Source organism: Sander vitreus, chromosome 23 (genome assembly GCF_031162955.1).
Source record: "Sander vitreus isolate 19-12246 chromosome 23, sanVit1, whole genome shotgun sequence".
Classification (NCBI taxonomy): Eukaryota; Metazoa; Chordata; class Actinopteri; order Perciformes; family Percidae; genus Sander; species Sander vitreus.
In genome coordinates, this window is record NC_135877.1 from 9645320 (window position 1) to 9670829 (window position 25510).

The window sequence follows — 25510 nt, forward strand, 5'->3', positions numbered from 1 at the left end:
CATGAGTGGGTCTGATCTGTCTCTACGACAACAGGACATAAACAAATGGGGTATCACTGTCCCAGTTGAAGCCAGTCAGTTGCCAGTTACAACAGTGCCAAGTCCAGAACTGGTAAGATATAAGTATATATTTTTAATTCATGACAATTTAAAGCGCTGAAGCTGTTTTGAGAAAGCACTTTATGTACTATCTAGCCATTAATTCATCTTGTCTGAAAAAAAACCCCCGGATCTACTGTTACAGCATTCTTCTGTATATGCATCTCATTTTACAGATGGTCAAATAATCGCTCATCCTATTGGAAGTGACCTTGACATCTTTCACCATGGTAAAGTATACGTAGCAATATAGACTATCAGGGCTATCCACACTGTTTAATATAATCAAAGTAGAAGAACCAAACCTAAATGGACTAAACCACTTGTATTTTCTTCAAAGCCCACCAAATCCAGGAAATCAAGGTCCCACAGTTCTAGGCCCGCCAAGAAGACTGGGAGTCCAAAAACACCCAAAAAGAGGTCCTCTAGTGCCAAATCCACCAAGACAGAGGTGGACATCCTCAGCCCAGCAGCCATGGAGAACGTCTACTACATTTCTCACAATGCAGTGGACTGTCTGGAGTTCAGAGGCTTTGGGTGGCCAAATTCAAATAAAAAGAAGAAAAAGAAGAAGGGAACAAAACGGAAGAAGAAAAAATAAATTATAATTTTTGCCAAAGAAAAGTAAATTTCCCCTCCCTTAAAATGTGTTTAAATTTTAAATACCTTGCTGATGGCCCCATCTGGTGGACACATTTGTATAATACAGAGAGTATACCAAGTTTTGACCGCTGTGGAACCAGTGCAATGCAGATATGTTTTGTTTTTCTTCCACAAATTCATACAGGAGTGCAAAATTGTGCCAGGAAATCTTCATTCATGAAGCAAAGACTTTAAAATTCATAAACAGTAACTTTATTGTAAGCTGAATGATTCAGAATTGTTTGCACGAATGTCAAAATTTGGCAATTATTGATACACTGGAAGCTTACAGAATACAACAGATAAGAGAGCAATTGCATGCTCTATTAATATTCACTTAAGAGAACATTATATGCACCTAATGTGAAGATAATAAACGGGTATAGGTTAAAACACCTCCAGTGCATCCGAGAAAAGGACAGCAAACAGTGCCGTGACACTGGACTTTAAAGTGATCCCATTAGTCAGTTGCAATATTCTTTAAATCCAGTCTATGCACAAGTTATCTTATAAAAATAGGCTATCGATGAGAACATGCCTATAAAACTAAGGAAAGAAACAAATATGGTTCCAGGCACTGTTGATATTCTCATACATATTTTACCATATCAGTCCGTTTATCAAATGTACACTCATTGTACCATAACACTGTAAAATAAATAGTTTCTTCCGAGGGCATCTGTTCTTGCTTGGTCCCGCTTCGCTCACTCTGGGGGCTTCTTTTTGGCCTCCACGTCTTTCTTAAAGGCTTCGATTTTCTTGGCTATGTTGGGAACCTAGAAAAAAAAACAGTGCTGTCAATACAGTCTGATGCACATATACAGTTGCCAGTTTATTAGGTACATCTGGCTAAAACTAATGCAGTCTATTGCAACAGTCCTGCAATAAATCCTTTACCTACATAAAAGTTACAATGGTCCGTTTTTGTTGCAATTGGCTTAGAGAGGTTCTGATTCAACTTTAAACGTATTTCATTCTACTGAAAATAAAAAAAACTTACCTCATAGTTTTGAGCCAGATACATCCCCACAACATTTCCCAAGGTAAAGCCGGCCTGGAAGACAAACAAAAAATGTAATTTAAAGCCAAGATTATTGACTTACATCTCCTAAATTTCAGAGACGTTCAATTAACACCGTCAAGAGTTTTGACAGCAAGTTTTGCTGACATGTTAGCTAACGTTAGGCTAGTTTCGCATCTCTTAGCATCCTGGTAAACGTCGATGTCATGCATAATAACGTCAGTTTAACTCACCAGGAACTGTAGCATGGTGGAATAACGAATGGTTGACAACAACAGACTGACTTACTGACTTAAAGTCAGGCAGTAGCTAAGATAAAGGTTAGAGCGAGGAAATCAACCTATCTACTTGGCTAACGAAGCTAGTCCGTCACGCTCCGTCTTCAACAGTACGTATACGCATGCGCGACTCGCGTTATTTTCAGAGCACAAGTACTGTAGTTTTTTCCTCAGCCTGAGATGTCCTTGTTCCGAGCTGTTCCCCATTGGAGAACTACAACTCCCAACACCATACAACGTATACAACGTATCGTCCATCCAATGGGTGTTGTTGCAATGGTGGTGTCAGTGGGACATTGAATGACTTTGGCTCCATCGAAAATATCTAGTTTTATTAATACTTTGATTCATAAACCGCGAGCATGGAGGCTCTTATCCCCGTAATAAACAAGCTCCAAGATGTATTCAACACAGTGGGAGCGGATATCATACACCTGCCGCAGATAGCAGTGGTGGGGACTCAGGTAAAATGCTCTGACTGTGTGTGCACTTCTGTGATACAGCGGCTGTCATGCTAGCTAGATAACCGTGCTTTACCATAATGCATGCACAGTTACCGATAACATTAGAATAAATATCTAATATAAATAAATGTTCAGATACCAAAATGTGCTGAGACTACACAGAGACGCAGGCATATCTGCTAAAAGCCCACTTTGAGATGGACTGCTGCAAAATCTCATTTGCAAAGTCTGCAGTGAAATCTATTTTGATCGTCTTCAGTGCTATTTTAAGAGCCTCATACTCACACTAACCACTGTTAGCCAAAACCAGGCCATTGCTGGACCTGGTGTCGTGTTAAACCAGAAAGTAGATGTAGTCTTTGGTTCATCCCTCATCTAACTCGTGTCTGTCTGTGTTTTGTGTCTCCAGAGCAGTGGTAAGAGCTCAGTGCTGGAAAGCCTGGTGGGGAGGGACCTGCTTCCCCGTGGGACTGGTATCGTAACCAGGCGACCTCTCATCCTCCAACTGGTCCATGTAGATCCTGGAGATGCAAGAAAAAATGATGACAGTGGTAAACACCAAAATATCTCTAATCTCAGCAGTGTTTCAGACCAAGGAACCCACTGATTAGTCCACTGTTGTCTTTGGATTTTGCCTCAATTATTTTATATGCTGTCTGGATTCTTGCTATAAATCATCATACATTTCAAGTCCTTTATGCTAATAAACACACATGTAGGGAACAGGTCTATTGTTTTTTGTGTGCAGCTTGATAATAGCCTATAAATTGCTGGTGTTCAGTGTACAAGCACCAGGTTTACATTTCTGTCTCTGTCACTGTGTTTCTAATTATTTTCAGATGCTAGGGAGTGAAAAAGCACTGCCTTCACAAAGGTGCATTGTACAGGTGTCTTCACATTCAATAACCTAGATTAGCCTCTTATAATTTAGTTCTGCTCCCTCCTCCTCAAAGCCACCTCTGTAACTGTGGTCAGGTGTCATTCCTTATGTTAGCCTTGTATTTCTTAGCCTTAGTAGTTGTCTTTGAGGTTGTAATAGTTAACACCTGTTTTTTTTTCTTCCTTTTTTCGAGAATGCTATGCTATAACTGTAACCCACACTGTTTTTATTATGTGTCACAGGCAGAGAAGGTGACGAGTGGGGCAAGTTTCTGCACACAAAAAATCAGGTATGTACTTCAGGATACCAAATATTTAATTAATACGCTTGACCCTTGCTTGTCTTTATGTTATTTCTTTTTTCTTTTTGCAGATCTTCACAGATTTTGAAGAAATCAGGCAAGAAATTGAAAATGAAACGGCACGAATATCAGGCAATAATAAGGTGAGAAATGGATGGAAGATGGAGGGGTTTACATCTATACTGTTAAATGAGGAACTCAAAATGTTTGGGCACAGGCATTGCTGTTGATGGGAAACAAATCTATAATGCATATTATCCTCATAAAACGTGTATACTAGTAAATTCAGTTTGCTTATAAACTCATTAAGATATGTTAAGTGAAGTCCCGTGACTAACACATAATATGTACAGAGAATTAAAATAATTCAGGCGCAATGAGATGAAAGCATACATAGTCTCGCATTGCCAGACCCTCCTCCTCCTCTGGGTCTGGTGAGACCACACAGCATTCTGGGATGAGAGAAAAACATGCTCTGGTTTATTGGCATTTCTTTAAACCAATCACAATCGTCTTGGGTGGTGCTAAGCGTCACACGGAGCAACGACGCCTCTGCAAAATAGCCTTGGGAAGGAACTTGTTTTGGTGGAACATGTTCAAAAGTAGTTTTAGTCGTGCGAGAGAAAACTCAGATTGGACAGATAGTCTAGCTAGCTGTCTGGATTTACCCTGCAGAGATCTGAGGAGCAGTTAACTATAGTCCTCAGAATTCTACCGCAGTTTAAAATTCCAACACAAAGAAAGCGGAAGGTAACAAACATTGTACGAAATGAAAGACATCTGGCGGAATTTCCGGCGGCACCTGAATAATCCCAGAAGTGGAACGTTGTGGATATAGACTAAAACATACACTTGACTTATATATAGGGATATAGCCATGAGCTAAGAAAACTGTGTTTCACAGCAGAGCTTATACAGTATGTTTATCAAATTTGAGCCCACAGTGGAACATTTTAATTATTAATAATTATAGCAACATTTTTTTGCATGTAGCTCAGGGCTACTGGGGCCGGAAGGGTTTGGAGATGCTTCTAGAAAGCTGAAAGGAGGGCAAATGTAAGAAAGACTTGCTCTCATCTAGCTTTGTAAAACTTAAAAAGGTTATTTACATGTCCATCTCCAAATACATGGATGCTCAGCTCTGTGCTATGTAACGCTAATACACGAGGCACAAACAGAGGCTATTAGCAGTGTCAAAAAAAGCAACATGAGGGATATTACCTATAATAATAAAAAGAAATGCTAATAATATCATCAGATTGTACTCTGCCAAACGGCTTTTTTAGAAACATATTTTTTACATGTCTGTGAAACAGTGCTGAGCTGGTAAATACACAGTACACGTCTATTTTTTTCTTGTCCCTCTGCAGGGGATCAGCGATGATCCCATTCATCTGAAGATATTTTCTCCTCACGTTGTCAACCTCACGCTGGTGGATCTGCCGGGAATTACTAAGGTGACACATGCTGTACTTCCTACTCCCTAAGACAAGACTTTGATCATCTCGTAACCCTGGGGACATTTGCTATACAACACCTAAAAAAACCCCACTAAAACGCCCCAAAAAACATGATATACCAGATAGGCCTTGTCACTGGTCGATGCTTTTGTGCATTCAATATTTGTAGACTGCAGGGAATTTGTAACTCTTTCTTGATACTTCTAAACCAAGTGCTGTCAAAGCCCAAGTGTATGCAGGCTTTGATTCTGCCATCATTAGTCTCACCCCCTCCCACATGTGTTAAAGTGGTTTGTAATGAATCAAATTGAGATGTACTGTGTCTTTCTTTTAATTGGTATTGTCCCCTCCAGGTGCCCGTGGGTGATCAGCCTAATGACATCGAGGTTCAGATAAAAGATCTAATCCTGAAGCACATCTCCAACCCCAACTGCATCATCCTGGCTGTCACTGCGGCTAACACAGACATGGCCACCTCAGAGGCCCTCAAGGTGGCCCGGGAGGTCGACCCCGACGGTAAGAAAAACAAAAAAAAAGCAAGACATTACCGAAAAACCATAATCATAATCAAATTGCTTTTAGTGTGAATCAACCTTTTATTGGCTGACTTTTCACCATTGATTGTGACAAAAACAGTAAATGGTAAAATGATGACTAATATTAATAAAAACTGTATTTGTGATAATGATCTTTGTGAATGAATGTGACTGGAAAGGCAGGAGGACACTGGCTGTGGTGACCAAGCTGGACCTGATGGACGCCGGCACTGATGCTATGGACGTACTGATGGGCAGAGTCATCCCTGTCAAACTGGGCCTCATCGGAGTAGTCAACAGGTCTGGAGAGCTATATTTACCGTACTGAATATACTATGAAATGATCCATCACTCATAATTGAGATGAGTGATAGAGATGAGATAGAGATGAGAGGCTCAATAGAGATGAGTGTACTTTAATACATATTAATGCTGGCATATCAATTTCAATATCAAATCTATTGTTTGTGATTAGTGTGTAAAAGGAATACATTGTGGGATGTTTTAGCATTATAAAAAATTCATACCTGCTCGAAATCCATTATTATTCATTTCAGTTTAATGAACTATTTTATGTACAAAAACAGATACAATCAATTCATACATAATACATACACATGTCCTACAATCATGCAATACTACATTAGGCAGCAGAAGATATGATATATTGAAAGATAAAAGTCCATATGTCCTCAAATGTATTTTAAATACCCTTTATTGCCCAGGACTCATTTTTGGTGTATTGTATTTAAATGTTTAGGAGCCAGCTGGACATCAACAATAAAAAGTCTGTGGCCGATGCCATTCGTGACGAACATGCTTTCCTGCAGAAGAAGTATCCCTCTCTCGCCAACAGAAACGGAACCAAATACCTGGCCAGAACCCTTAACAGGTAAACGTGATTATAAATACTACCTTAAAAACTGTGAGAATAAGATGCAACACACATATAGTATAGGTATGGACGTAACATTTTACCAGGAAACATTTAAGTTATGTCAGCATCAGCCAGAAGCAGTTATTAATAACAGCCATCAGAGACAGTCTTTCATGCAGACAACTGAACCCTCTGCCCTTTACTTCCATAATGGCAGGTTACTGATGCATCACATCCGAGACTGCCTCCCTGAGCTGAAGACACGGATCAACGTCCTGGCAGCCCAGTATCAGTCCCTGCTCAGCAGCTATGGCGAACCTGTGGAAGACCAAAGTGCCACCTTGCTCCAGCTCATCACCAAGTTCGCCACGGAATACTGCAACACCATAGAGGGCACAGCCAAATACATCGAGACGGCAGAGCTGTGAGTACCGGCGCCTCTCCTCCGCTCAGCCACAGGGTGACGCTGTTGATCCAGCGCAGTGAAAATGAGCAAAACAACTGCATTGGTTTCATCATTTACAATGATACAACTTATGAGTTGAGGCACGCACAGTGTCTTTGAAGGAAGAGCTGAGAGGAGAGTAGGCCTCGGGGTTCACATCACAGCTAATATACCCCCGCTGCTGTTTTTCAGGTGCGGTGGAGCCCGAATTTGTTACATATTCCATGAGACTTTTGGCAGAACATTGGAGTCTGTGGATCCTTTGGGAGGACTCAGCACCATAGACATCCTAACAGCCATAAGGAACGCAACAGTGAGTGCTGCTGCATTATCCCATGAATGTGACATCATCAGGGGCACTGAAGTTTATCCGGTCATCGTTTAGTTCAGTGAGCTATGGCAAAGCAACTTTAATTTGTAACATACAGTCTTTTCTGTTGCTTTTGTTTCTCCCTTCACGCAAGTTGCTCTGGGTAATAATTGCTAACCTGCAGCTCCCTCCTCCCCTTACGTCAGGGCCCACGTCCGTCCCTGTTTGTGCCCGAGATTTCCTTCGAGCTGTTGGTGAAGAAGCAGGTGAAACGCCTGGAGGAGCCCAGTTTGCGTTGCGTGGAGCTGGTCCACGAGGAGATGCAGAGGATCATCCAGCACTGCAGCAACTACAGCACACAGGTAATCAGCTCTGCTCACATCTTCGCAGGTATTGATCTTTTCCTCACACACACACACACAGACAGACACACACACACACACACACACATGCATTCATATTGATAATGTTTTGTCCTGCAGGAGCTGCAGAGATTTCCCAAGCTGCATGAGGCCATTGTGGAAGTAGTCACTTGCCTCCTGAGGAAGAGACTGCCTATCACCAATGAGATGGTACCATCGCATTCATCTCGGTTTGCCTTTGTGCTTTCACAGCATGCAGTCATTATCTTTGAGGTTGTTTACTAAGAATAAGAAGCTGAATCAGAACACTTGCTTGATAATTGAAGATGTTGTCTCTTCTTGTTATAGGTCCATAACTTGGTTGCAATAGAGCTGGCCTACATCAACACCAAACATCCTGACTTTGCAGATGCCTGTGGGGTCATGAATAATAATATAGAGGTCTGTACTCGTAACAAAATACTCTCACATACATACATTTTTCTGTCAGAATAAAGAAAGAAAGGGCGTGAACCTGATATTGTTGGCCGGAGATTATATATTAATATTTTTAGGTATCTAAAAAGTATTAAATCGGAATTTACAGAAGCAAACAGAAGCTGAAATATTGAACTACCTAATTGTTTAATTTAACCAATTTAAAGTAATAATTTCAACTTTTACAATTATAAAAACCTGATTTTAAGTTTTTGTGGTTCACAAATTTAAATAGAACAAGGGTCAAATATATTTAAAATAAAAACTGTATTCTAGTTGAACTTTTAGATCACAAATCAGTTGAATTTAACCAACTTAAACATACAGCTTTTCAAATATTGGACTCTTGAATTTGCCTTTTGGAATTCTTTAAACCACAAATAGGTATTCAGCTTCTTATAAGATTTAAATTATTATGGCACTTATTTGCTTCCATAGGAATGTCAAGAAATGTTATGCCATAAGTCTGTTAGTCTTCTTTAAGAAGGAGGTTAACTTCTTTCAGTATGAGCTTTTTAAGTGAATTATCTAACATACTTTCCTTGGATGTGTTGAAGTTTTTGTCATTTTGACAAAACAATCATTTGTACTAACACGTGTTCGTGTGTGTTTGTAGGAGCAAAGGAGAAACAGGATGAGGGAGCTGCCCGCTGCCGTGCCCAGGGATAAGGTAGAAGAAACAACCTTATTTTAAAATATAAACACAGTAGATCATGTGTTCTAATATTTGGTGGCAGTCTTCAGCGTCCCGAGCATAAATTGGACTTGTGCATTGTTAATCACTCATAGCACTACAGGATGAAGATCTGTGAACCGAATGCCTCGGATAGTTTCCATCGAGGAATTGTATCCCTCATCTCCCTAGAAAGTCTACTCTCCTCCCCTCAAATGACTGGCGATTGCCAACCTCCTTTCCTCTGTCTCTCCACATTTCTCCTCAGTTTTTTTTTTTCTCTCTCTCCATTCCTGCTCTCATATTTCTGCTAGTCTGTTGGCAAAGGCCCGGCTGGCCCAACTGTGGTTTCTGGCGAGCCTTCTGCGTCTGGAGCAGACATGGATGGTGCCAAGGTGGGCACTTACGCAGCTCGCTGGCTCTGTAAGGGGCTGGGATGGATTGATTGATGGATGGATGGATGGATGGATGAGCATGGGCTGCTGGCATGCACTCTGATCTTTGTCTGCTGATGCCATGCTCTTGTTTTGCTCTCCCTCAGCCTGTGTGCACTAACAACCGTTGTGTTTCCTGCAGAGTCTGTGTCCCCAAAGTTGGTTCACCTGTCTCCCAGAAAATGCCTTCCTCTACCTCTCTGTCTCCTTCTCCAACCTCTTAACACTTTAGTTGCCCTGCTTTTTGTACTGAGTTTATAGTAGTTATGTGATAGTGGAAGTTCTACCACTGTGCATCATCTACCCAAGCCTGTAAGTGCATATTTTAGGACAATGTTTTTTTTTTTTTTAGGGATGACAATGTCGATCAGTTGGTCAGTCCACCACTTTGGTCCAGACTGAAATATTTCAACAACTATTGAATGGATTGCCATGAAATTTTGGTCATGGTCCGATAGGAAAATTCAAGGATCACCAAAGCAAGTAGGACAAAACCTACTTGCTTTGGTGATCCTTGACTTTTCCTCTTGTGCCACCATGAAGTTGACATTTGTGTTTTTTTGTGAAATGTCTCAACAACAGTTGGATTGATTGCCATACTATTTTGGTACAGCCATGCATGTTCCCCTCAAGATGAATTGTAAGACCTTTAAACCCCTTAACTTTTCATCTACTGCCATTATCAGGTGAAACATTTTACTTTGTCCAATTCTTTAGTTTATGACCAAATATCTGTAATACTGACACTCACATTCCCGTCAGCCTCTGCTGTACTTTGTGTTCAATGCTAATTGGCAAATGTTAGCTTATTGTACCTGCTTTACACTTGCATGTTAGCATTGTCATTATGAGAATGTAAGCATGCTGATGTTAGCATTTAGTTCAAAGCACCATTGTGAAATACGATGTTACAAAGCCGTAGCATGGCCGTAGACTTCTTTTTTGTTTTACTGCATTGCCTATCATGTTCTTTAACTGTTGCATTAATAGTTGAGTTAACTTCCTTTCTCTGAGCAGTGGAGGGGTATTTCCAATTTCCGCTCCGAAACAAAGACATTTAATTCTGTCAGTGGCTGCACTATGCTTGATTTGTAATATTTATTTACTTTCAATTTCCTATAATTCATTTTTGTGTACATGCCTGTGTTTCCACTATTTCATTTGAACTGGTCAAGGTTATTACGCTCTATTCCTTAACCATCCTCTCCCTGTGAATTCTAATGACAACAGAAGGGTGCTGTTCTAATCATTTGGTGGCCTGTGAGGTGTGATGACTGTTGATCTTCATTTTTCGTGTTCCTGGCTCCTCAGGCTCCAGCAACAGGACCCCAGGGTGAGCAGGACGGCACAGGGAACTGGAGGGGGATGCTGAAGAAAGGAGAGGAAGCCCCCGGCTCCGGACCTGGAAGCCCCCTTAAAGGAGTTGTCAATCTGCTTGATGTGGTAACTAAACATAAGCCTATCAGCGTGCCCCATTATGAAGATAACAGTACTTTTCAGTGAAAAACATCCGCCTTTTCCCCTTAAGCCCGTGCCGGTTGCCAGGAAGCTGTCGTCACGTGAGCAGCGGGACTGTGAGGTCATCGAGCGCCTCATCAAGTCTTACTTCCTCATCGTTCGCAAGAATATCCAGGACAGGTAAGCCAGCTAGCTCCTCTTTAAAGTCTGTGATTTTCTATATTTTGTATTGTCAACTAATCCCATGAAAAGACCAACAATGGTGGCCAGGTTGGCTCAGTGGTAGAGCAGGTGCACATATACTGAGAGGTTTATGCCTCGACGCAGAGGTCCAGGGTTCGAATCTGACCTGTGACAATTTCCTGCATGTCTTCCACCTCTCTATATCTATCTTCTCACCTAGCTGTCCTGTCAAAAATTAAAGGCGGAAAAGCCCAAAAAATTCTTAAAAAAGAAAAGACCAACAATGAATTTACTAACTGTGTAGCCAAGACTGATGTAGTTTATTCATATGTACCCTAGAGCTCCATTAGTGTCCAAGAACGAAATTAAATTAACACGCCAATGTTTTTTTCTGATGCAAGATTCAAAGAAGGAAAAAACGCGGAAACCTGGCTAAATGATCGCCACTGGCGTTTGTAATACCACTTCCGACCACCAGGTGACAGTGTGGTCTAGCTACAGTAATATAGTGTCTTGATTGATTACCTGCAAAAGAAGAGGAAAAACACCTGTGACATGTGTCATCATTTGATAAACCCAAGTTTCTTTATTATAAATTAGACACAATTACAGTTAGCATCTTATTTAAAAACCTCCATGTGATGTATTAGTAGGCAGTTGTGTTTGCGTTTTGCATGCTGTACCACGCCGATACGTTGTTGTCATGTCTGGCGAGACTTAGCTGGGTCAGTGTCTGCTGGTAGATTTCAGCTGGAGCCTCTCTCGCCGAGCGTATTGTGTTATAATTATCACGGTTTGCTTGGTAGGCTTGGCTATCAAAACAAGAAAAGGTGCACCAGAGAACGCTAGTGTTGAAATGTACACGTTGAAAAGAACCGTTCCCAACGCCTGCAGGCTATTCTCGCGATAATTATAAAACAGCCAAACTTGGTTGGAACCATAGACAGTATGGTTGGTTAAATGCAGTATTTACTCCTGTTTGAGTAACATTTGCCATAAAGTGTAGGGCCCAGCTGTTGTGGGAAATTACTGAGCCTTTTTAAAAGAATAAACCATTTAAAAACTGTTTGTAAAGTTGAATGTCAGTAGGAACCAAGATGCTTGGGGCTTGGAGCCATAGACAGGATAGGGAAGTCAGAAAGTATTGAGAGACAACCACATTGTTGTTGAGATTTTAATGGATTTATTTACAATAAGAAATATAAAATACCACATTTGATTTTTTTGCCACATTGTTGGAGTGTAGGGCCCTCTAGAGCCCAATAGGGATGAATGTATTGTATTTAACTAATAGCTCGTACTTCGACGGGCACGATCGCCTGGTGGGTCAAACTTGACCCCCTCCATCTGGGGGACCTCACCAGGCCATCTTGCCTTCTTGTTCTCAACCATCTGTTTGCTCTGTTTCCTCTCTCCCTCGCAGTGTGCCAAAGGCAGTGATGCACTTCCTGGTCAACCATGTGAAGGACAGCCTCCAGAGCGAGCTTGTTGGCCAGCTGTATAAATCTGGCCTCCTCAACGATCTGCTGACTGAATCAGAGGACATGGCCCAGCGGCGCAAGGAGGCCGCAGACATGCTACAGGTAACAGACTTCCACCTTGTGGTGTCTAGCTATCCATGATGAATTGAGGTTCCTTTATCAGCCATTTCATTGTTTCTTTATTTTTTCCACAGGCGTTGCAAAAAGCTAGCCAGGTGATCGCTGAGATCAGGGAAACACATATGTGGTGAAAAGTCAACAAAGGGAGCTGAACCGGATCCGCTATCTCCTCATCATGCTGAAAGGACTGACGCTTTATGCACTCATCATGTCTGAACAATAAGTTTAGATTTGTAACCATGGAAATGCACTGTCCTGATCCCTGCTCAAAGTAGGTATATTGGCTCACCTGAAAGAAATGTAGGTAATTGTTTATTTAAAATATGTGGTGTTGTCTGGAATACATGAAAATGCACTTCTTTTAGCTAATGTTAAAAATAAGATTTTGTGCAGCCAAAGGCAACGTACTTTTCGTTGTTAACCAGTATGAAAGTTGAATTTATTTTGGCAGCTCCACAAATCATTACATACATGTTTGGACTCTAGTTAGGAGTAGCTGTGATGTGTCTGGAACCACAGACATAGTGTAACAACACAGCAGGGATTAGAATTCACATACACTAGTTGCAACAAATGTTAGTCTTCTTGCCTGTGTACATACTCCAACTTTATTTTTTTGCACTGTTGTCACCACACTGTACTGTGTAGAAAGTCCTTCATCCTGACACTATATTGCTATCAGAATACTTGTGTAATTGTGTGAATAAGTTTCAGATTGCTGCAGCGTGTAATTGTGTGAATAAGTTTCAGATCGCTGCAGTAAGTCGTACTATTATATACATATCGCTGCCTACATGTGAAATTGATGGTGCACTGTGGTTCTTAGTGTATGGTTCCCAGAAGAATAAATGGCGGTATTAATGCCAGTTGAATGACCTGGATTTATTTGCTTTTAAACTGAGGGGATTGGTAGAAATTAAGAGAAACATATCCACTAGTTTTTAACTTGAACCATGCAAACAGGCACTGTTGAGCTTAAAAGCAAGATTTCTTTTATTTTTTATTGTTTAAGGGCACAATGTCATGGAAGTAAATACTGCTGCTCATTTTCAGATGCTTCCTTGGAGAACGCTTGCTGATGTTTACATTTATCTCACCCTGCCCTTGGCCTTGCCTCTTCCTTTGGCGCTGTGGAATGAGACAATCAGTAATTAAATACTTAATTTCTGCATACCTACATTTCAAATCTGATTATCCCAGTTTGACATGGTTTAACAAAAAAAAAAAAAAATCTTTTTACAAAACCCTTTTCTTTGTATAAAATAGTAATATTCATTAAACTGAAACGGAGAGGACAAACACCAAAGCATCATGCTATTAGAAAAGGGCAAAGTACACAGCTGGCAGATTGTGTCCTAAGCAGCAGCCTTACCTTTATTCTCTTTTTTACCTTAGGCCATAACATCTGATACATTCAGTTTAACCTACCACATATTTGATTTGACAAGCAGAGTGTGAACTTTAACCAGCTGATTTAAAACAGCTGTCTTGCTTTTTGCCTTAAAATGTTGACGTAACTTTAAGACTTTTTCACAAGGTGGGTTGGTTCAGATCGGTTTACATTTAAAAATGTAACAGTTGTAGGCAAAAAAAAACTAAAAATCATACTGTGTGCATGCCTTACATATCCAGTTGATCTTTTCCATGGTATGTACATTTGTCTAAACATTCAAACCCGAGCCGCTGCCAAAGACTCAGCCTACATGGGGTGCACCCTCTACTGGGTGAGCTAGAGGTCGCCCCATACTACGGCTTTTTTATTACATTTTTCAACATACTATACCATGACTTTTTTCGACATACTATACTATGGCTTTGTTATCACTTTTTCGACATACATGTAATGTAATATACTATGGCTTTTTTCGACATACTACACTATGACTTTTTACGACTGTTTTTGACATACTATACTATGTTTACTTACCACTTTTTTCAACATACTATGCTATGGCTTTTAGCGACTATATTCGATGTGCCATGCTATGACTTTTATGACATACTATTGCATTTTTTATGATATTTTGCACCATGGTATGACATGGCAACTGGACCGGAAAGCAATGCAGAGGGTGGTGAAAACAGTGAGATGCTACAGGACTCTTCATTCCAGGACCAGCAGGCTGAGGAACAGCTTCTTCCCCTCAGCTGTCACCTTTATTCTGAATTTAGTCTGTTAGTATGACCTGTAATTACACTCTGACTATATATTCTATACTTATAGCTGAACTGCTTACTGTGTTCATACTGTAAAACTATTAGCATGTATGTATAAACATAATACTGTTTATAATGCTCATACAGTGTATTCTGAATATAACTTTGCACTTTACAGCTTTTTAAACTTCTTGTTATATGTTGAACTGCATTTTGTTGTGCACTGACAATTAAGTTGAATAAAATCTAATGTCATGATTTAATTACTTCATACAAAGGTCATAGTATAGTTGGTAAGAAAAGCCATAGTATAGTATGTTGAAAAAAGTGATTAAAAAAAGCCATAGTATAGGAGGTCTAAAAAGTGTGATATAAAGCCTTAGTATAGTATGTCGAAAACAGCCATAGTATAGTATGTTGAATAAAGTGATAAAAAGTCATAGTATAGTATGTTGAAAAAAGCCATAGTATAGTATGTCGAATGAAATAATAAAAAAGCCATAGTATAGTATGTCGAATCAAGCCATAGTATATTATGTCGAAAAAAGTGATAAAAATGCCATAATATAGGATGTCAAAAAAACTGATAAAAAAGCCATAGTATAGTATGTCAAATCAAGCCATAGTATATTATGTCGAAAAAAACTGATAAAAAAGCCATAGTATAGTATGTTGAAAACAGCCATAGTATATTATGTCAAAAAAAGTGATAAAAAAAGTTATAGTATAGTATGTTGAATAAAGTGATAAAAAAGCCATAGTATAGTATGTCGAATAAAGTGATGAAAAAGCCATAGTATAGTATGTTGAAAAAAGTGATGAAAAAGCCATAGTATAGTATGTCGAATAAAATAATAAAAAAGCCATAGTATAGTAGGTCTAAAAAGTGTGATATAAAGCCATAGTATAGTATGTCAAAAAAAAAAGCCATAGTATAGTATGTTGAAAAAAGTGATAAAAAAGCCATAGTATAGTATGTCGAATAAAGTGATAAAAAAGCCATAGTATAGTATGTTGAATAAAGTGATAAAAAAGCCATAGTATAGTATGTTGAATAGTGATAAAAAAGCCATAGTATAGTATGTTCAATAAAATAATAAAAAAGCCATAGTATAGTATGTTGAATAAAGTGATAAAAAAGCCATAGTATAGTATGTCGAATAAAGTGATAAAAAGTCATAGTATAGTATGTCGTAAAAAGGGATAAACAGTCATAGTATAGTATGTCAAAAAAAGTGATAAAAAAGCCATAGTATAGTATGTCAAAAAAAGTGATAAAAAAGCCATAGTATAGTAGGTCTAAAAAGTGATAAAAAAGCCATAGTATAGTAGGTCGAATAGTGATAAAAAAGCCATAGTATAGTATGTCAAAGAAAAGCCATAGTATAGTATGTCAAAAAAAGTGATAAAAAAGCCATAGTATAGTAGGTCTAAAAAGTGTGATATAAAGCCATAGTATAGTATGTAAAAAAAAAGCCATAGTATAGTATGTCGAAAAAGTGATAAAAAAGCCATAGTATAGTATGTTGAATAAAGTGATAAAAGTATAGTATGTCAAAAAAAATAGTGATAAAAAAGCCATAGTATAGTATGTCGAAAAAGTGATAAAAAAGCCATAGTATAGTATGTTGAATAAAGTGATAAAAGTATAGTATGTCAAATAAAATAATAAAAAAGCCATAGTATAGTATGTTGAATAAAATAATAAAAAAGCCATAGTATAGTATGTCGAATAAAATAATAAAAAAGCCATAGTATAGTTTTTCGAATAAAATAATAAAAAGCCATAGTATAGTATGTCAAATAAAGTGATAAAAAAGCCATAGTACAGTATGTTGAAAAAAGTGATTAAAAAGCCATAGTATAGTATGTTGAAAAAAGTGATTAAAAAGCCATAGTATAGTAGGTCTAAAAAGTGTGATATAAAGCCTTAGTATAGTATGTCAATAAAATAATAAAAAAGCCATAGTATAGTAGGTCTAAAAAGTGTGATATAAAGCCTTAGTATAGTATGTCAAAAAAAGCCATAGTATAGTATGTCGAATAAAGTGATAAAAAAGCTATAGTATAGTATGTCGAATAAAAAAATAAAAAAGCCATAGTATAGTATGTCGAATAAAATAATAAAAAAGCCATAGTATAGTATGTCGAATAAAGTGATAAAAAAGCCATAGTATAGTATGTCGAATAAAATAATAAAAAAGCCATAGTATAGTAGGTCTAAAAAGTGTGATATAAAGCCATAGTATAGAAGGTCGGAAAAAAGTGATAAAAAAGCCATAGTATAGTATGTCAATAAAGTGATAAAAAAGCCATAGTATAGAAGGTCAAAAAAGTGATAAAAAAGCCATAGTATAGTAGGTCTAAAAAGTGATAAAAAAGCCATAGTATAGTATGTCAAAAACAGCCATAGTATAGTATGTCAAATAAAAGTGATAAAAAAAGCCATAGTATAGTATGTCGAAATAAAAGTAATAAAAAAAGCCATAGTATAGTATGTCGAATAAAATAAAAAAGCCATAGTATAGTATGTTGAATAAAATAAAAAAGCCATAGTATAGTATGTCGAATAAAATAATAAAAAAGCCATAGTATAGTTTTTCGAATAAAATAAGTGTGATATAAAGCCATAGTATAGTAGGTCGGAAAAAAGTGATAAAAAAGCCATAGTATAGTAGGTCTAAAAAGTGTGATATAAAGCCTTAGTATAGTATGTCAAAAAAAAGCCATAGTATAGTATGTTGAATAAAGTGATAAAAAAGCCATAGTATAGTATGTCGAATAAAGTGATAAAAAGTCGTAGTATAGTATGTTGAAAAAAGCCATAGTATAGTATGTTGAATAAAGTGATAAAAAAGCCATATTATAGTATGTTGAAAAAAGTGATAAAAAAGCCATAGTATAGTATGTTCAATAAAATAATAAAAAAGCCATAGTATAGTAGGTCGAAAAAAAGTGATAAAAGAGCCATAGTATAGAATGTTGAAAACAGCCATAGTATATTATGTCAAATAAAATAATAAAAAAGCCATAGTATAGTATGTCAAATAAAATAATAAAAAAGCCATAGTATAGTATGTTGAATAAAGTGATAAAAAAGCCATAGTATAGTATGTTGAATAAAGTGATAAAAAAGCCATAGTATAGTATGTCGAATAAAATAATAAAAAAGCCATAGTATAGTAGGTCTAAAAAGTGTGATATAAAGCTATAGTATGTTCAATAGAATAATAAAAAAGCCATAGTATAGTAGGTCTAAAAAGTGTGATATAAAGCCATAGTATGTCAAAAAAAAGCCATAGTATAGTATGTTGAATAAAGTGATAAAAAGTCGTAGTATAGTATGTTGAAAAAAGCCATAGTATAGTATGTTGAATAAAGTGATAAAAAAGCCATAGTATAGTATGTTCAATAAAATAATAAAAAAGCCATAGTATAGAAGGTCGGAAAAAAGTGATAAAAGAGCCATAGTATAGAATGTTGAAAACAGCCATAGTATATTATGTCAAAAAAAGTGATAAAAAAGCCATAGTATAGTATGTCGAATAAAGTGATAAAAAAGCCATAGTATAGTATGTCGAATAAAGTTATAAAAAAATCCATAGTATAGTATGTCGAATAAAGTTATAAAAAAAGCCATAGTATAGTATGTCGAATAAAGTGATAAAAAAGCCATAGTATATTATGTTGAATAAAGTGATAAAAAAGCCATAGTATAGTATGTCGAATAAAATAATAAAAAAGCCATAGTATAGTATGTCGAATAAAGTGATAAAAAAGCCATAGTATAGTATGTCGAATAAAATAATAAAAAAGCCATAGTATAGTATGTCGTAAAAAGGGATAAAAAGTCATAGTATAGTATGTCAAAAACAGCCATAGTATAGTATGTCAAAAAAAGTGATAAAAAAGCCATAGTATAGTACATCGAAAAAAGTCACAGTATAGTACGTCGAAAAAAAGTGATACAAAAGCCATAGTATAGTACATCGAAAAAAGTCACAGTATAGTACGTCGAAAAAAAGTGATACAAAAGCCATAGTATAGTACATCCAAAAAAGTGCTAAAAAGTCACATTATAGTATGTCGAAAAAGTGCTAAAAAGGTTTAGTATAGTATGTCGAAAGAAAGTGATAAAAAAGCCATAGTATGTCGAAAAAAGGCACAGTACAGTGTGTCGAAAAAAGTGATACAATACAAAAGCCATAGTATAGTGTGTGTGTGTGTGTGTGTGTGTGTGTGTGTGTATGTGTATATATATATATATACACACACATACACACACATATATATACACACACACACACACACACACACATACACACTACTAGTTTCACCTTCTGTTAATGTTGTAGTCGCCCAGCTTTGTTCCTGCTGCAATGTCCGAGGATCAGTTTTAGGCCCTTCAACACACTGACAGCAAAAATACACAACAACCAAGAGGTTCACACTCCTCATTAACAGTTACTCACAACTTTTGCTGCTCATTGATTCGGGACTGGAGTACATTGATCTGGAAGTCAAGCCACATTCATTTTAGATAGGCACCCTCTGGACAGCCTTGCATAATACATACCTGTTCAGCTTTCATATTCTGTGCCTTTTTCAGGGCTCTAGGCTATGTACCATCAATTTGCAGTGTTTGTCATTATCATTTTATCCCATGCTCTAAATTAACATAGTATATAAAATTAGGTTAAGTAGTAAATATATTGTAGTCTGTGGCTTTAGAGCCACGTCATAGGATTTTTTTTAATAAACACATAATTACAACCTAGAATTTGAAAAGAAGAGTTATACCCCTCTCATGTCAGTGTGTAAAATATGTAGATGGTGCCAGCAGCCCATTAGTTTAGCTTACAGGAAATGGGGGGGGAAACAGCTAGCCTAGCTATAAACAAAAGTAATCAAATCTGCCAACCAGCACCTTTAAAAGCTCACTAGTTAGTAGTTAACATGTTATATTTTGTTGGACAGAGCCAAGCTAGCTGTTTCCCTGTTTCCAGTTTTTACTGCTTTGCACCCGACTCTCATAAAAAAAAAGCAAATAAGCTTAGTTCGCAAAATGTCAAAGTAATTCTTTATAAATGTCGTTACTTTTTTTTTTTTTTTAACCAGATTGATTTCATTGAGGTAATAATGTAAGTACATTGAGGCAAAGTACTTACGTCATATTTCTGTCTCTTCAGTTTCTCAGTCAGGTCAAACTTCTCAGCCTCCAACGTCATCAGCCACTGCCACAACTCATTGGACTTCTCCCTTTAGAGCAAAAACCAGGAGTATTTCAGAAACAGAAAACTAAAAGGCCATAAAAAAAACTGTAAAACTCAAAAAATTATACAGAGAATGGTAAGTAGATGGGAGTTTATCAACAAACAAATCTCCTGCATCAGGCCGTAGATGTGGATATAAGCCTGTCTACAGCACTGTGAACAGCGACTGCTAGTAAAAACATAATATCCTTACTTCACTTTGTCCTCAGTGAGATGGTCGATGTTGAGAGGCTTCCTTCTGTCAGCCAGGATCTTCTTTTTCTTCTCTCTCTCCGTCTGCTTCTTCGCTCCCTTCTTTCCTTCTTGCTGAATAATCCAAGTGTAAGTGTTGAAAGAATACAAGAAAGAAAATATCAGAGGCCAAAAAGTCTGTCCTATTATAACAGTCTTTGTCTTCTGTCATTTATCACAGCGATGGTTGTTTACATGTCATTAACTCTGAGAAACACAGTTTTCCTGTGTATCAGTGTGTGATGACTGACCCTCTGTTGGACACCACCATACTGCTGAGTGATGTTTGTCAGAGCCTTCTTCTTCTTGGCGTCATCATCCTGCTTCTTACGTGCCTCCTCCAGCTCCTTCCTCTCCTTTTCTTCCTGTTGTACAGATTGCACATGATGGTTACAGGAGGAAGATACACATACACACGTGACAATAAACCAAAATAGTGACGCTAAAGTTGAAGGTAAACTAAACAATGAGCTAAAATGTGCTATTAAGATCAGTAGAGCTGATGGGAGATGCAGAGTTGGTTGATAATTCTCTGTACGTAGGTACATTACTATGAGCGACTCCACTCAAATTACATCATTTGATCCATTGTTATTATAAAAATGTTGATTATAGCAGCTTTAAAGAAAAGCATGCTGAATTATTTGCCACAGATGACATGAAGAAATTAGTCCCACAAAGGCTAAGACTTCAAGCGGATCAAAATCTATGTCATCTGAGCTGGCAATTGTGCAATATTACATCAGTAAACTGCACCAAGTACACTCATACTGTAAAGCACCATGGGCCAGTATTTATATATGTCAAAGCAGAACTGGCAAAGATAGAGAAAAGACAAAGGAAAGAGTATTGGCTCGCTGTTGTTTAAGAATTTATATTCTTCAGGGAAGATTCCACAGCAGGATACACACATGCCTGACATCTTAATTGCATTAAGGAAGCAAGGTGAAACTATAGAGTCAGTCAATTATTTGTCACAGGAAATTCTTTAATTATTATATGTGGGGTCATGTCCTGAAACAGATGTGATGAGCAGACTCACAACAACACGAGCCTGCCTCTCCTTCTCCTGCTCAGAACGGATCCTCAGCTGTTCAGCCCTCTCAGTGCGACGCTTCTCCTGCACGCACACGCACACACACACACGAGAAGTACTCTGATCCTTTACTTAAGTAAAAGTACCAATATTGTACATCAGTAGTAAAAGTCAAAATCCTACTTAATTAAAGTCCAGAAGTATTATCAGCTAAATGCCCCACGATATATCTGAAGGGTTGGGAGATGATTAATGGAAAACAAAACAAAAGGTCTGCTACACAAATTGAAATTTGTATTGATTTTTTGGACTGTAATATTTGCTTTCTGTGCAAAATACAACTGGGCACAATAAATGTAAAAAACAAACAATATAAATAAACAATATGTACAATATTAATGTTTAACAATAATAAAAGAAGGTTGTATGGTTTAGTGCAGGAAATCTCTCTTTTGTGGAGCTGCTAGCAACTCGGAAAAAGAACCAATGTGACTCTGTCATCTTTAAAAGGAATAGTTTGGCATTTTGGGAAATTCACTTATTCTCTTGTCAAGAGTTAGATGAGAAGATGGATACCACTTTCATGTCTTCTCATCTTCCTTTAACATTGCATTGTTAGAAACTAAAGCTGTCAAATATACTGTAGATATATTTCCCTCTGAAATGTAGTGAAGTAAAAGTATAAACATTCAAATGGAAATACTCACTCTAATTTAAGTGAATTGTCACTTTTCAACCCTGATGCTCAATATAGGTTTTTTTCTGGAATATCACAATGCTTTTGACCAAATACTGGCATGCATTATAATATGGAGAAAAAAAAATGAAACGCAATATGTGTATTCTAATCATATATACAATTTGATCAGAATGAGTCAAATGTTGACTTGGCAGCCACTTTAGAAAACCTTTCATGCAACTTTTGTCAGTACAGAATTTTATATATATATATATATATATATATATATATATATATATATATATATATATATGAATCAAACATTGCAGTGCTAAAAATTGAATGGAGATAATTAGACAGAACAGTGGCAAATAAAGTGTTAACATTCTCTCACACACACACACACACACACACACACAAATTGTTTACTGGGTGGTGTAACACTCCTGATCTGGTACGCTTTCCTGAAAGACTTACGATCCTGTTAACGAGAGCAATGAGCTCCTCCTCGTCCTTCTTCCTCTGAATGAAGTGGGCCTCGATCAGAGACGTCAGCTCGGTCAGATCCTTCTCCTGACGCTTCCTGTGGATGTCCTGCAGTTAAAGACACACATTGTTTGTATTAACATACTTGTGAGGACCTTCAGTGGCTGCATTTTCAGTCAGCACAATATTGACCCTGAACTACTGTTGCGCACGTCTAGATTCTCGACAATCTCAAACATCCAGCGTACAGACAAAACGCAAACACCTCCACAGACAAATTATTACAAGTAATTGTGTTTATATTTCGAATCAATCACTTACATCAAAGTCGACTTTTTCCCCATCGGGTATCTTCGGCACAGCTATAGCTGGAACAAATGCCCTAAAATAACATATCTGGTTTAGAATAAGAACTTTAAATGACCAGTTAACCACTAGGTGGTTGATGTATACAGATTAAAAATTACATGACAAAATACTTACTTTGGTTTGGGTTTGGAGTCATCTATAATAAAGAAAGGATAATCAGTTACAATCAAACTCGTTTATATTTTTAAGTTATAAGAAGTTATAATAATAAGTAGAGCTGGGCAATATATCGATATTATATTGATATCGTGATATGAGACTAGATAGCATCTTAGATTTTGGATATCGTAATATGGCATAAGTGTTGTATTATCCTGGTTTAAAAGGCTGCATTACAGTAAAGTGATGTCATTTTCTGAACTTACCAGACTGTTGTAACTGTTCTATTATTTGTCTTTACCCACGTACTCATTATATCCACATTACTGATGATTATTTATCACAAATCTCATTGTTTAAATATTTTGTGAAAGCACCAATAGTCAACACTACAATATCGTTGCGGTATCGATATCGAGGTATTTGGTCAAAAATATTGTGATATTTGATTTTCTCCATATCGCCCAGCCCTAATAATAAGTTATTTGTTTTATGTGTTTAGTTTTTCAGACTAAAATATGAATCTTAACAGGATCAATCATTTGTAGTTTAAAATTCACAACTGATATGTCAAACAGTTTGATCTTCAGTACATAAAATGACAGTGATCACGCATTCAACACACACTCAACAAACAAAAGTACTAGAACAAGAAATCTTGCTAAATTCTGTTCATACCACTAAGTCAATAATCCCTATTGTTACAAAAAAATGTATATACTGTACAGTGCTGTTATCCAGACATCCGGACATGTTAGTGCATCAGCTGGCAGAGATATGTTTAATTTATTTTTGGAAATACTATATCACTCAGGTAAGATGTGTACTTTATATATTTTGACATGAAAAACTTTCTTGCCTGTCTGAAGGAGAAATAGAAAGTCAAAACAGTTTCTGTATGCCTCGTCATACTGGGTTGTTGCAAGTAATCGAGGGGTTCAAGCCATGAAAGCTTAGCTTTACTTTCAGACAATGGAGGCATATCTTTTGCAAAAGTGTGTTATCAGAATAAATATTGAGGCGTAAAGGAAAATATTACACATTTGAATTCATCCATAACAGGGAATTGAAAAGGATTGAAAGTTACTATTACTATTTCCCACATATATCTCAGAACTAAGGTCTTCTTGCCCCAGCTAAATGGCTGTTTACATGCTGGGATGCACAAACCAGAATGATATAGTGTTATTTAGTCACACCATGCATGCAAGTTTAAACAGAGAGACTTTGCTTCACCTTCTTCTGCAGGCTCTTTGTCAAAGTAAGGTGACCAGGCAGTTGATTAGTGGCAGTGATCGTAATCAATGCAAGAAATGGAGAATAGCTAATCAGTAAATGTTCATGACATGGCTTAGTCACAATGAGTTACCTAATGATTCAGCAAAAATACACTGAAGTCAAAGAACATAAGAGATGTCTTAGTTTAAAACAAAATTGGCTTGACCCATCTTCGTATACAATATAGTTGTTGGCGCTGGACCACCGAACACTTAAGCCATTGAAAAATGGATATTGTATATATTATATTAGAATAGAACATACAAGTAGAAAAAGGTATTTACCTTCTGTCATTGGAGGTTCTAAGGTGGAGTGAAGTAATGAAAATATAATTAGATGTGTCACATTGTCAAACAACAATTGTGCGGGGAAATGCTGAAACATTTATATGATAACCTTTTTTTTGCACTCAGAAAATAAGCAAGACATGCGCAGTACATATGATTTGATAAAAAATGAGATGTCTCAATTTGCACATCATTAACTGAAATGTTTCAGATGTTAAAACTCTAAAATGTCAATATTCTGTCAGTAAATGCATGAAAACAGCTATGATCTCAACAATAATCAGTGCTCAGTTTTACTTGAACACAAACTATTTTTTTGTCTGAGTAGATGTCACAATTTTTACAAATTCATTTTGGAATGAATTCATCAAATACTAACTCAGCAAGTGGCTCATTGGCTGCTGAACATAGTGAATAGTGAAAAAAAAAGCTAATATTGAAATATGTAAATTAATAGTGCAGAAGTAAATGAGGTGAAAACAAATTCTACTGCAATGTGCAGGTGGAAGGCAAAGGAGTTTATACAGAGTCGGTGTGTTGATATAAAATATGTATATATGTAATATTTATGATGGCACAAGCCATGCTATGAGCAGTACTGATTACTACACAAACAACTATTATAATATCAAGTGAAACATTCAATCTTAGCTTTTTTTCTATGTAAATACATTATGCTCTGGAAAAACAGGGATGGAATTATAATGGCGCATAATATTTAAAGAGGAGAATTACCTTCTACTTCAGGTGCAGGTTTTTCCACTTCAACCTCAACTTTGACATCCATATCTATATAACAAGAATGATTGAAGGCAGATTTTGTTATCGTTGGGCAAAACACATGACATGAATAAAGAAGACACGGTACCACACACACAGTACACTACAATGTCATGCCAAAAGTGTGAAAGTAAAGAAAAAAATATATATTTATGGACAAAAATAAGTCACAAACCTTCTTTCAGCATCTCCATGACTGAGTGAACAAGATCAATTAGTGGATCAATGAGCCTGAGGTAAACAGCTTGAGGCTGGGATTTGGTCAAACTCTGAGCACTGTGATATTATCTCTTGGGATGAACTGAAACCAATGCTGATTGCTGACATTCTGACC

General features: G+C 37.1%; 4 protein-coding genes across 5 annotated transcripts; 2 read left to right on the top strand and 2 right to left on the bottom strand.

Annotated features, from left to right (window-relative positions):
• Position 1: 1 nt before the first annotated feature.
• smkr1 (small lysine rich protein 1) lies at positions 2-900 on the top strand. Its single transcript, XM_078243213.1, has 2 exons — positions 2-112; positions 440-900. The coding sequence occupies exons 1-2, from the start codon at positions 2-4 to the stop codon at positions 698-700; spliced, it is 372 nt and encodes a 123-aa protein (XP_078099339.1). The 3' UTR covers positions 701-900.
• Positions 901-931: 31 nt separating this feature from the next.
• On the bottom strand, positions 932-2168 carry stmp1 (short transmembrane mitochondrial protein 1). The gene is made up of 3 exons (XM_078281593.1): positions 1996-2168; positions 1742-1795; positions 932-1517 (listed from the first exon to the last, which is right to left on the bottom strand). The coding sequence occupies exons 1-3, from the start codon at positions 2008-2010 to the stop codon at positions 1446-1448; spliced, it is 141 nt and encodes a 46-aa protein (XP_078137719.1). The 5' UTR covers positions 2011-2168; the 3' UTR covers positions 932-1445.
• Positions 2169-2291: 123 nt separating this feature from the next.
• LOC144512120 (dynamin-1-like protein) lies at positions 2292-13367 on the top strand. 2 transcript variants are annotated; one of them, XM_078242697.1, is made up of 19 exons: positions 2292-2504; positions 2914-3055; positions 3627-3673; positions 3757-3828; positions 5056-5142; positions 5499-5661; positions 5861-5981; positions 6442-6573; positions 6776-6982; positions 7196-7316; positions 7520-7675; positions 7796-7885; positions 8024-8116; positions 8769-8822; positions 9140-9220; positions 10571-10702; positions 10788-10897; positions 12324-12483; positions 12576-13367. In XM_078242697.1, exons 1-19 carry the CDS (start codon positions 2403-2405, stop codon positions 12630-12632), a joined length of 2127 nt encoding a protein of 708 aa, XP_078098823.1. In that variant the 5' UTR covers positions 2292-2402; the 3' UTR covers positions 12633-13367. The 2 variants fall into 2 exon arrangements, with proteins under 2 accessions (XP_078098823.1, XP_078098824.1); XM_078242698.1 differs by lacking the exon at positions 9140-9220.
• Positions 13368-13470: 103 nt separating this feature from the next.
• tnnt2e (troponin T2e, cardiac) lies at positions 13471-25181 on the bottom strand. Its single transcript, XM_078242699.1, has 11 exons — positions 25132-25181; positions 24394-24411; positions 22847-22868; positions 22685-22745; positions 22355-22471; positions 21205-21282; positions 20414-20527; positions 20125-20237; positions 19827-19917; positions 19131-19171; positions 13471-13629 (listed from the first exon to the last, which is right to left on the bottom strand). The coding sequence occupies exons 2-11, from the start codon at positions 24401-24403 to the stop codon at positions 13590-13592; spliced, it is 687 nt and encodes a 228-aa protein (XP_078098825.1). The 5' UTR covers positions 24404-24411; positions 25132-25181; the 3' UTR covers positions 13471-13589.
• Between the last annotated feature and the right edge of the window lie 329 nt (positions 25182-25510).